A 12,224-nucleotide genomic window follows, 5' to 3' on the forward strand; every position below is an offset into this window, starting at 1 on the left:
AGAGGGATGTATCTTACATGTATGTAAGATAGGGATTACCATTTTTTATAATAACATTTCCCGGTTCTTAAAAATTAAAACAAAACAAAATAAAAATTGTAGCAGCAGAAAGGAGAAAAAAAGAAGCCCACAAATGGAGGTATCTACTGGCTAGCCTAGCTGAATCAGTTAAGCCCACGCGGACTCATAGGCATAATCGGGCTGGTCGGAGTTTCGGTGAAAAGCAGCCAAGCCCTTAATGGACTCATAGGCGTGGTGGGTCCGGCCCAGTCCAGGAGCCTTCCAGGAAAAGCTTTTTCTTTAATTGTTGAAAAGCAGCTGACACAGTTAGTAGAGTGTAACCATGGCAGTCTCAAAGATTGTACTATCGTCCCTAATCCACATCCGCCCGATAACGTGCGCTGCTTCTTACCATACACGGCTGGTACCTCACCCACCGGACTTGGTCAAGTGGGTCAAGAAAGAAGGCGGGTTCGTGCACCAAGCGGTCAAGTTATTTCCTCAAGAAGATAATGAAACTTACGGTCTTGGATTGGTCGCCTCACAAGATATTCCAAAAGGGTCACTTCTCATTGCTCTTCCTGATCATATACCGTTGAAGTTTGAATCCGACGCTGGAGATGGGGCTGATTCTGTCTTAGTTGATTTGGCTTCCCAAGTTCCTGGTATGTGCTTTTCGGTTCTACTCCAACTGAAACACAACCGCACAACCACCACCCCAACCCCCGCCAACCACCCCCCCCCCCCCCCCCCCCCCCCACCAAATTTTTTTTTTTTTCTTGGAAGAGTAGATGCTTGACTGGATATATGGTGACATTGCTAATTGGGCTGTGTTTTGAGTTTATCTGAGCAGAGAAAATGGGTGAAGAAAGGATTTATTTTGAATGTTCTTGTAGCTGTAGATAACTAGTGTTCATTTGAAGGAAATGGAAAATCTTTCTCCCTGAATGCAATTCAATGCAAAAGTTTTGATTTTGTAATGTCAAATAAGGTTATTTCTAGGATTTTAAGCTCATTTTGTATATTTTCCATGTTATTCAAATGCTACTATTCCAATATTTTTCCTTGTTAATACGAATAATATTTAGGACTTTAAGTTACAAGTCTAGGACTTCATTGTGTGATAGACCACCTGAAAGATGCATAGACTCTGTTGCCAACTAAAAACGACCAGATTAGGTTCTTGTTACTATAATTTGGAAATACATGAAGGCATCTTAAGTCAACATTTTCTTATGGTGACTGGTCATGACATTATTATTTTATAATCTCACGACAGTGTATTTTGATATGTCACGGCAAATTGGCAATGGATTAAGGAGTGAATTGGAAGGTGGTTGAGGAGTAGAGAGGAAAGAGGACATGAAAAGCATTTCATTCGTATAGGCACGCTCAATTTTGGGAGTGCTTGAACTTGTGTCCAACTTTTCTTATGGTTTTAGGGAATGGGAAGAATACTATAGATAGAAATTCTGTTTTATTCAGTTTGAGCATGCCCATTAGTTGTGTTCATGGGGTATGTGTGGCTATAAAAAGTTTGTGTGAATCTTTGATCAAGTAAAATTCTGCTGTTGTCTGATGTCACATAAATATATTTTATTCAATATAGGCTAGTAACTTCAAGTTCTGTAAATTAGGCTGTTTAGAGTTTTGAATATGAGTAAACTGGACATTGTGGGAGCATTTGGCAGAGGAACTATGGGCGATGAAATTGGGTTTGAAGCTGCTGCAAGAAAGAGCGAGGTTGGGAAGCTTCTGGTGGCCATATATTAGCAATCTTCCTGAAACTTACAGTGTGCCAATCTTCTTTCAAGGGGAGGACATTAAGAACTTGCAATATGCGCCACTTCTGTACCAGGTATACCATTTAACCAACTCAAAAGCAAATATCACCCACTAAACAAAAATGGGTTTTGGGTTCAAACTTTTGAGGTTGTGCTGGAAATTTAGAAATTCCTTCTGCCTGCATGATTCTGACACTAAACTAAGAATTATTGTTATTACAATTATTATTTCTTGTGCTCTAAGACCTCTGCAAATGGCTGATGTTATAATATTGTTGGTTGGCTCGTGCGCTGGCTAGGCGAAGGCAAAACATGTTCTTGTTTAGATTCTTCAACAGCCTTAGATATACATGGCTTCAAAGGTAATAATGATCTGTTTAATTCTATTTTATAAAAACAGGTAAACAAACGTTGCCGTTTTCTTCTTGATTTTGATCAAGAGGTCAGACATGCTCTTGCAAGTGTGAAACCAAATGATCACCCTTTTGGAGGACAGGAATTAAATGCATCATCTCTTGGATGGGCAATGTCAGCCGTCTCATCTCGGGCATTTCGTTTGCATGGGAAAAAGCTAGCAGCTGGGACACGCAATGAGGTCCCTATGATGCTTCCTCTCATTGATATGTGCAACCATAGCTTCAATCCGAATGCCCAAATTATCCAGGAAGAAGATGATTCGCAACTTCTGATAAAGGCAGGTCCTAATCTTTTGCTTTTATTCTTTGACTCCTTTTATTTTCTGAAAAGAAATATCCCTTGTTTTCTTTGCTGTGTTAAGGTTAATGTCAATCTCTCTCTCTCTCTTTTTCCCTGAAGTCAGGTTGTTGCAGAGACAGAGATTAAACAAAATGATTCTTTACTTCTTAATTATGGGTGCCTAAGCAATGATCTCTTCTTACTGGATTATGGATTCGTAATGCCTTCAAATCCCTATGACACCATTGAGCTCAAGTATGAGGGAGCACTTATGGATGCTGCTAGTATGGCTGCTGGGGTGTCTTCACCAAACTTCTCTTCACCAGCTGCTTGGCAGCAGCAAATTTTATCCCAGTTAAATTTGGTTGGAGAAACTGCAATTGTCAAGGTCTCAGCTTACTCTCATCTGGTTAATTAATTATTTATCTTTTTGAATTGCTTTCAACAAATTGGAGGACACACACGTTTTTCCAGGATGAGTTCCGTGATGGTAGCTTTAGTTTCTATTTTGTGCCTTCCCAATTATGGCCAAGATACTTGTGTTATCTTTGGTTATTTATAAGAATTTAGCCTTGGTAAAAAATTTGTAATCCACCTCCTTATATTTGCAGTTATAACTTCCATCTTGTTTTCAAGCCTTTTAGGCATCAGCCACCAGCAGCTTCATAGAAGCCATGAATATTACTAGTGACCTGTTTAACTCTCAACAGGTTAGCTTAGGAGGTCCCGAATTAGTAGAGGGACGCTTGTTGGCAGCCTTAAGAGTACTACTTGCAAGTGACTCAGAAACTGTACAGAAGCATGATTTGAACACACTCCAATCTTTATCAGCTGAAGCTCCTCTTGGAATCACAAATGAAGTTGCTGTTTTTCGCACGATTATTGCCCTATGTGCAATTGCACTAGAACATTTTCCGACAAAAATAATGGAAGATGAATCTTTACTGGAGCAGGGAGTTTCAGCTTCTACTGTTTTGGCCATCCAGTTCAGAATCCAGAAGAAAACTCTGATTATAGATATTATGAGAAATCTCTCGAGGCGGGTGAAATTACTATCATCAAAGGAGACAACCGCTACTCAAGGCTGATATTTGATGGCTGGTGGGTCATTACTCTGCTCATCATGTATGTTTTGATCTCCCATTATCCCCATGTTTTGCTATGCACCTTGAAAATTTTGACTGGTTTACTGGAAGGGACAGCCTCTGTGCAATGGATTTTTAGATTCCTTTTTCACAGTTGAACTTTTATTCAGCTTATCTTTTCATTGATATTTGGCAACATACTGATGGAAAATTTGCATTCCATCATGTTATTTATAGTTCTCCATGTGAATTACCCTGAATCGACTAAACAAATTGTACAATTTAAGTTTGCGAGTGAATTGTATAATTTGAGTTTGCAAGTGGATGCAAATTTATTCGTTTCGTATATTCATTTAGAATCAGGAATCAGGATGAGTTTCTTTAGAGTTTCTTTTAGAAGGGATGAGCACAATTTCGCCAGGCTTACAACCAATCATGGTATTCGCTCTTTAAGGACTATTTCTTTGTATTTAAGCCGTACATAATACGTCATTGAGAACTAAATTATGACGAATTATTATTAACCTTTTCTGTGAGACACCAAACATAAAACAAAAACAAAATTTATTATCAGCCTTTTCTGTGAGAGACAGAACTTCAATAATATTTCAGTTATTCAAAAACTTTAATTCTCCATCTTTTACCAATCTTTGCTTCTCCGCATCACTTACTTCGCTGGAAAGTTTTGATTCTTTTGAGTGGAAGTCCAGAAGAGAAGGGTAACCCGATTTTGTCATATTCAAAGATAAAATCTCTTCCAGAAAGACAATTAAATTAATACTGACAATTAACATGCTCAGGGCTCAGATGAGAATTCAGATGGTGATGTGGTCTGTTCATACAAAGACTTTTGTATTCCATCCCAGTCTTTAAAACTTAACAGCAAAGAAACAGAAGCACCTGCTTCAAAGGGTGCTTACTTTTCTTCAAGTTATTTCCGTATCTATGAAACTGTTATATTTACCCGGAAAGCAAACAAGAAAATAAAAATAAAAATAAAAGAGAAAAGGGTTTAATAATATCCCAGAAGTCTCCTCCTCCTTATCCTACTACTCCAAGAATATGTACAACCGTAGCAAAATATAAAAATTAAAAAGAAAGGCAGAGGTAAAAGAAAAAAAAAAAAGTAAGAACAAGAAGAACACAGAAACTGGTGAGAACTAAAATCTTGAAAAACAAGACAGCATGTGTGCGATCAGACACGGCAGGTGTTTCTATCAACAGCAACGGAAATAGGCCTATGATGATCAGGCAAGCCAAGCGGAGAACGAGAGCGGCGCTGCCTGTTGAGACCATGAAGCACTCTTCTCATCTCAGGCTGCTGCAGCGACGGATGCTTAACCTTCTCAAACTCTTTCTTTATCTTCATGACTTGGCTGTGGATTGGCAAATACCTCCCAATCTGCCCGTTTTCATCTTCATCACTCTCCTGATGATGATGATGATGATGATGATAGTCATCGCCGCTTCCGTCTTTCTTGTTCTTGTTATTGATGATGATCATAATATTGTTGTTCTTCTTCTGCTCCATTTTTGGTTCTCTGTGTGATGTGTCTCTGTATGTGTGTATGTGTGAAGGAATGGTAATAGTTAGCCGATTGATGAGTATTTATATGATGAAAAAGACTCCGTTTTTTGAAATAAAATTCTATTTGTTTGTTTATGTACGTCTGTTATATAGTTCAATTTGAGACGACTCTTCAAGACTTCAGAACCGTGTCTTCTGATACCAACAGTTTTAGACCTATAATTTAATAATTTAATAAAATCCCACCCTTTTTATTTTATTTAAACTTTTTTTTAAAAATAAAATAAAATTATATAGTTATATTTATAAATTTATAAATTTATAGAGTCACTATATTGACTTTTGGTCAGTTGCTTCGATAAGAATCATAATGTAATGTTAGTTGCCGGCCAACTGCCAGATTACATGGATTCCTTTATTTGACTGCTCTCTAATCTCTTATCACTTCGCTTACCAAATGGCTATAATCTTATTCTTAGGGCATCATCATTACATTGCATACACTAGATGTGTTGATACTTGTAGTATTAAATATATAATTAATACATTTTATAAGTTATGTATTCATTTTTTCTTTTAACATATCATAGGTTATAATTACATATTGTTACAAAGACTATTTCGAGTATGTGTATGTATATATACACATATAACTGTTTTAATTTGAAGTTTTAAAAGTACGAAAAAATCCTTAAGTTTTAAATCTCTTAAACTTTACAGTTTTAAAATTTTTTCAAACTTTTTTCGTATTTTAAAATCATGAATTAAAAAATTACTCTATACATATTTGTGATATTAACTTTGAATATAGAAGAAGAAAATAAATTACACGAATATATTAGAGAAAGATTTGAAATATCAAACTCCATGATAAACTATTAATTGTCGATTCAAATAATGGATAAGAAGAATGTGAATTTTCTTCTAATGTTGGAGCAGAATTTGGTGAAGTTTGATGGTCAAACAGCAGAAAGTAGAATTAGGCTATTCGTTAGAAAATTCTGTTTAAATAGGTATGACCAACCATTTGAATAGGAGTAACGGGTGGACGGCAATTTTTATTTATTTATTTATTTATCTTTTTTCTGTTTCATTGGAAGCTTCGCTTATCTTATCCCAGTTTTAAGATTTACTAATGAAATTAAAGAAAAAATAAATAAATGAATGAATCAATTGCATGATGATTTAATGTTGCACAATTTATTATTCATTTTTAATGATCTTAAATACGCATATCACGGTTACATTGATTTTCAAAAACAATTAATTAATATTTATGATTTTTAATTTAGTTTAAAAAGGGGTATAAATCTTTTCTTGATAATATCCTTATTTATCAAAATTATATGATTGATTTTTTAGGATTCATTGTTTATTTTAATTTTATAACTATTTCTAGATCTTAAAATGTGAAAGGCAGTCCATATTTTACTTCTGAAAATTTCAACATTCAAAGTCGCGAGGTGTACTACTAATAGAGGCACACCACAAATCAAAGCGGTCTTCTTTTCTCCACATTAGCATTTGGCGAAAACGACTTTTTTTCTGGATGCTTATCACATGTTTGTTTGATATTAAATTTTTTCCTTGCTACGAGGGCTGTGTTTTCTATTTTAGTCAATTATATAGGTATACTAAAATATATTTAAAAAAATGTAAATTTTAATATATTAGAGATTGTATTTTTTTATTTGTTAATATTTTTTTTAAGTAATATTATTTTTATTTTAGTAAAATAGGAATGTTCACTAATGAAATATATATATATATATGAGAAACATGTGGTGACACTGCAGCTTTTCAATCTGGAACAGACGGAATGAACATATACGAGAAGTTTTTTTTCTTTGCTACGAGGGCTGTGTTTTCTATTTTTGTCAATTATATAGGTATACTAAAATATATTTAAAAAAATGTAAATTTTAATATATTAGAGATTGTATTTTTTTATTTGTTAATATTTTTTTTAAGTAATATTATTTTTATTTTAGTAAAATAAGAATGTTCACTAATGAAATATATATATATATATATATATATATATATATATATATATATATATATATATATATATATGAGAAACATGTGGTGCAACTGTGGTACCGTGCTACAATTGCATTCAGCCGTTGGATATCAGTGGACCCCATCAATTCAAGTGCATCCAACGGCTGGATGCAATTGTGACACGATACCACAGTTGTACCACAGTTGCACCGTAACCTGATCCTAAAATTATATTTTTTTTTCTGTTATTATAATAAAAATATATATTTTTTATATGTTCTCGCTATATATATGTATATAGAGAAATGTTTTAATATAAAATTTTAAAGTATAAGAAAATTCAAGAAAACTTTATATATATAATTTTGATGGTTGTTGGTTCGGACTTAACAGATGCATGATTATCCTTTTTTTTTTTTTTTTTTTGAGTCTAATCACATGCGTGAAGCATTAGAACAGATATGTGCCACGTGGTGCATTTATATTCGATCAATCGACCACATGTTGTGTTCTATCGTTTTTTTTATTGCATCCCGGGAGTTTCGAACGTTTCAAGGCAAAATCAGCTCCTGACGTGTCCCCATTTAAAGCAGCAAAAATTATCAAGTCTTTTGATTTTGGATTTTTAATAAATCATACGTTTTCCTTAGCGTTAGCAAACGTAAACCCAACTGTATTTTCCATTTTTTCGAAAGTTGCCAACTTATTTTGTCGCTCATCTTGTATTTGATGATCCTTAATTTACAAAAGATATCATATAATCTTCCAATTGTTTTGGCACATCCTTCAATTAACAATCGTTGTACAAATTAAAGAAGCTTTCTTTGGTTCTTGATTTCTTGCAATCATTGTGTAACCGATTAAAAAAAGTAATTGATGCAACACAAGGAAGGATAAATCATTCTATCGTGTGAGGCAAGCTATTTTTTAAAAGGATTAGTTGTTAAGCCACGCAGGCTACAATAAAAACATATATATATATATATATATATATATATATATAAAGGTTTCCAAAGTTACTTTTTTTTTTTCCCTACCTTTCGCCTTTTCACCAAATGAAGTTGGTGTAGTTATCATGAAATGATTTCATATATATGTATATGATCAATTTTACCATGTGTTTACGATTGCTTTACTCCTACAAGAAAACGATATAAATTGTTCGTATTTTTTTTAGAGATGCGGACGGTAACTTACTCTATGTAAATTATTAAAAAGTACTTGATAAAAATCTCTAAGCTATGGTGCATAGACTGGATGACAATTTTATCCTTTTAGTAATTTTTCATTTAAAAATTTAGCACCAGCTATTTAAAAAGAAGTTTAACAGAAGTTTTTAATTACTGGCGTGTATTGGTAAAATTCTGATAAATTCATCATCAACTGGATTTACCTCTAAATACTTTTTTTAAAATTAATATTTAAAAAAAAAACTCAAACTCATCCTAAAGAATGAGTAAAGATTACTGCTCAAGTCTCAACCTAAGAAAAATTTGTTAAGCGATTACTTTGAACATGTGAAAATGGGAAGCAACTCTACTAAGAGTTATCGTTAAGTCTATGAATATTTATGAAGACATGAAAAAGATTTTCTATGAGAAACTTTCCTGATCTCACTCCATATTGAGGAATATCCATATTGTCATGGTTGGGCTGAAAGAAGCTTGAAAAAGGTCATTCAATTAGAGGAAGAAGGAGAAGATGAAGCTCGTTCATCATATTTTTTAAGTAGGGATGGTAAACTGTGGGTTTGGGTTGGACTTTTTCAAGTCCACACCTAAGCCCATGTTATTGGTAACACGTTCAAATTCTGTGAAAATTTGTTTAAATTTAGACGGATCAGGTCTTGATGGGTTGGGGCTGGGCTTGGGCTCCCATAAAATTTTAAATAAAATAAAGATTAAAAAACACTAAAATTAAAGATGATTATTCAATATATAATAATTTAATCCACAAAATACTAGCAACACAACATAATAAAAAACAAATTCAATCAGTTGAATTGACTATTTTCTTTTTCTCTTTTTTATTAATTTGAGTTTCTTTTTTTAATTTATAAATTATAAAGTCTGAGCTCTTTTTTTTATAAATCCTTAACCAAATTCATTTACAAGAGGCTTTAAAATTTTTAACCCATGTCCAGGCCTCATGCGAAGGGCTTAGCCAAAAAACTCGCGGGCTTGAGACCGACTGGCTCAAACATTTTTATCTATTCTATTTTCAAGTACTATGTGATCCTCCATTCCAAATAAACTCAATGATTACCCCAAAACTTGAATCCAATTTTGATTATGAACGTTACATTCATTAGTGTCAAAACTTGATTACTTGAAAAAGTAATCCACTTGCAAATAACCTCTTGGAAGCTTGTACTTATTTTACTTGAAAATTTTGAATTACAATAATCTAATACTGAGACGTGGGAATCGATCTTCTAACCTTATCATTTGCATTAATTCAACAGAAAAAAGCTTTTTAATATTTTTTATATTCTCAATTCAAGTAAAACAAAATTTAAGTTACTAAATTGAAAATAAATAAATAATTGAATTAGTGGTTTCTCATTTTTTTTAATCATTCAATTATTTTAAATGTATGTTTATTTGTTATTCTTATAATTATAGCATAATGACAATTTAATTTTCTCCCACTTCACAGCGGTATTCAAACCACACACCTTCTATTTCTGCTAAATATGCTCATTCTGATTAAGTGATTCTTGTTCTTTATTATTATTCATTGAATATGGTTTAGATTAAAAATATAAAATTGTGTCTTTGATCTGTAAAGAAATACAGAGAATGTAGAAATTGTGAATTCGAATTTTCAATAGCACACACAAATAAAGGCCAAAAGAATTGAGGGGTAGTCGTCAAAACCCAACAACTTGTGTAATTTTCAAAAACCACAAGACGGCTTTTTGATTGTAAATTTATCATAGTTTTTCTGCAAACCTTGAACATGTTACTCGGAAGGAAGTTGCAGAAATACCAGGGCTTGGTTCGCCACAAAGTCGTACTCTGAGGAATTTTTTTAAGTATGGGTTCTTATATATATTAATACTAGGAAAGAGAACCGCACTTCGCATGACTTTGAAAAAAGAATATAATATTATCATTTATTTCTTATTCTACTTTTAAAGATTTATTTTATTCGATTAAGAGGTAAGACTTCCAAAAAAAATGAAAAAATAAAGCAAAGCTAAAAGAAAAAAAAGACTTTTTTAATTATTTAAAATTGCAATAACTAAATTAACACTACGGAAATAGAAGTGCCATAGATGCACCTTGTCTAAGCCAAAATCTTGGAAACCTGAGGCTGATCGCGAGGCCACCTGGAGAAGGAGCAAAAGATGCATCACAGTATTCTCTCAGTATGTTCTCTTTTTCGGCAGTGAATCCGAGAGAGGTGAGCATTGCAGGCCAGCAATTACGGGTGATGATATCAATAGCACGGCAACAGTCAAGGCCAATATCAGCCTAGTTATTAAGAAAGAATATAACAATCTCATTTGAGCATGATTTCAGCTCCATTAACGCGTTCCAGCACTCCGTTAGGCCTCCGCTAGCTTCAAGTCTTGTTGCAAGATCGTAGCTTGGTTTTATATTGTTGTTGAGGCGATCATTCTTGTTGGTTGTTTTTGCAATATTTGCCATGATCAGGCAAGTGAGGGCCAAAATGAAAAACACATATTTTAGAGACATTGCTATTTTCTGTTCTTTTATGTTGTGTTTATGTTTACGTGAGATATCATATTTTTTGTTGCTATTTATAAATTAAGGCGAGGCAGAGGAGAAGAGTGATTAAAACTGTTTATAAATTATTGCTTAATTTATGATCAAGAAGGTTTCAATTAGAGAAGATAGTGGGTCTTTTGATGAACTGTTACATATTGATTGTGTAATAACAATCAAATTAATTATGAGAAGATGAAAAGCCAAATCTGGAAAAAAATTTCTTTACTTATTAGATAATGTAGAATATATAAAGATGAGAAATAGTGATACCACATCAACTTTTATAGTTCCAACTTTATATTATTATATAGATAGACATAGGCGTAATTAGGTAATCTTTAGTTTCTTGTTAAGACTTAAGGAATTGATGGGAATCTCCGAATTTGCATATTCACTCCGTGTAGATTCAGTAATGGAATTGATGGTCAGGGAATAAAGTTTCCCAAGATTTGTAAATTTTTCTACAGATTGCTAGTTGTTTTGTTTTTGTTTTATTGAATTATCATCAAATTATTACTTTATGTCGTCTTTCAACAAGGTGTAAAGGAACGTGATTAAACTGATCTGGAAACCGTAGCTACGGGAGCCGACCTTTTTTTACTACCTTGAGGCAATTAGCATATGTTTTAGTATTTGACGAAACAGAAATGTTATTTGAGTTTTCTGGTAGAAGAAATTAGGTTTCTGAATAACGATAAGTTTTATTGAAAAGTTTGAATGAATAAAATTAGGGTTTGAGCCTCTTGTATAACAAGTTTAAATAACGCGAATTTATTAAAATAGGTAAATCCAAAATCTAATATAATAATTAAATTTTTCTAATCAAAACAAGAAAAGGAAAACAAACGACATTGGAGCCCGAGTTTTAGAAGAAAAAAGATAAAAATCCTAAAAAAAAGAAAAAATAGAAAAAAAATAATCTTAAAACTGAAAAATGACCAAGAAAAAAATAAAATTTTCAGTTCGACCATAGGGCAACACGGCTTAGGCGGTTTTGGTTTTTGTTCATCTCGTCGTAAGTTTCAAAACATATATATTATACGCTGAAAACGAACACTTATAGTTCGAGTTATGGCCACTGAAAGGTACATTGCTCGCGACATGCAACACCGTAATTAAAACTTTTAATTCTAGAATTGGTCCCCAACTCTCCAAAGTGTGTACATGGCAGGGTGAATTGGGCAAATGGAATTTTCTTGGAAGCAAATTGGTACGTTTTATGAAGGGCACATGTCTCCTTTGCGTATGATTGAACAATTTGAAACATGGCCTGGGAAAAATTTCAGGCAAAGATTACGGGCGCGATGATCTTGTCAAACTCACTGCAATATTTATGTGCTGTGTGCATGTCCATAGTTTCTAGCCCATTTGTGTTGATTTATATGGGGAC

The 12,224-nt window shown here is 33.2% G+C and overlaps 2 protein-coding genes across 2 annotated transcripts; one reads left to right on the plus strand and one right to left on the minus strand.

Annotated features, from left to right (window-relative positions):
* The first annotated feature begins 343 nt into the window (after positions 1–343).
* Positions 344–3,907, plus strand: LOC18052367 (histone-lysine N-methyltransferase setd3). The gene is made up of 5 exons (XM_006448107.2): positions 344–665; positions 1,692–1,858; positions 2,185–2,478; positions 2,605–2,868; positions 3,191–3,907. The coding sequence occupies exons 1-5, from the start codon at positions 344–346 to the stop codon at positions 3,566–3,568; spliced, it is 1,425 nt and encodes a 474-aa protein (XP_006448170.1). The 3' UTR covers positions 3,569–3,907.
* A 427-nt stretch (positions 3,908–4,334) lies between these two features.
* LOC18052368 lies at positions 4,335–5,209 on the minus strand. The gene has a single exon (XM_006448111.2). The coding sequence runs from the start codon at positions 5,094–5,096 to the stop codon at positions 4,761–4,763; it is 336 nt and encodes a 111-aa protein (XP_006448174.1). The 5' UTR covers positions 5,097–5,209; the 3' UTR covers positions 4,335–4,760.
* Positions 5,210–12,224: the final 7,015 nt, after the last annotated feature.

This window comes from Citrus clementina, unplaced genomic scaffold, assembly GCF_000493195.1.
Source record: "Citrus clementina cultivar Clemenules unplaced genomic scaffold, Citrus_clementina_v1.0 scaffold_2, whole genome shotgun sequence".
NCBI classification, from domain to species: domain Eukaryota; kingdom Viridiplantae; phylum Streptophyta; class Magnoliopsida; order Sapindales; family Rutaceae; genus Citrus; species Citrus x clementina.

What these genes read in the sequence shown, in the direction of transcription:
- LOC18052368 (XM_006448111.2), bottom strand. Translation starts at nt 5,096, where the DNA reads ATGGAGCAGAAGAAGAACAACAATATTATGATCATCATCAATAACAAG.
- LOC18052367 (XM_006448107.2), top strand. Translation starts at nt 344, where the DNA reads ATGGCAGTCTCAAAGATTGTACTATCGTCCCTAATCCACATCCGCCCG. An exon ending in TTTGGCTTCCCAAGTTCCTG is followed by an intron (nt 666 to 1,691) that starts GTATGTGCTTTT and finishes AGCATTTGGCAG; the next exon opens with AGGAACTATGGGCGATGAAA. An exon ending in GAGAAACTGCAATTGTCAAG is followed by an intron (nt 2,869 to 3,190) that starts GTCTCAGCTTAC and finishes AACTCTCAACAG; the next exon opens with GTTAGCTTAGGAGGTCCCGA.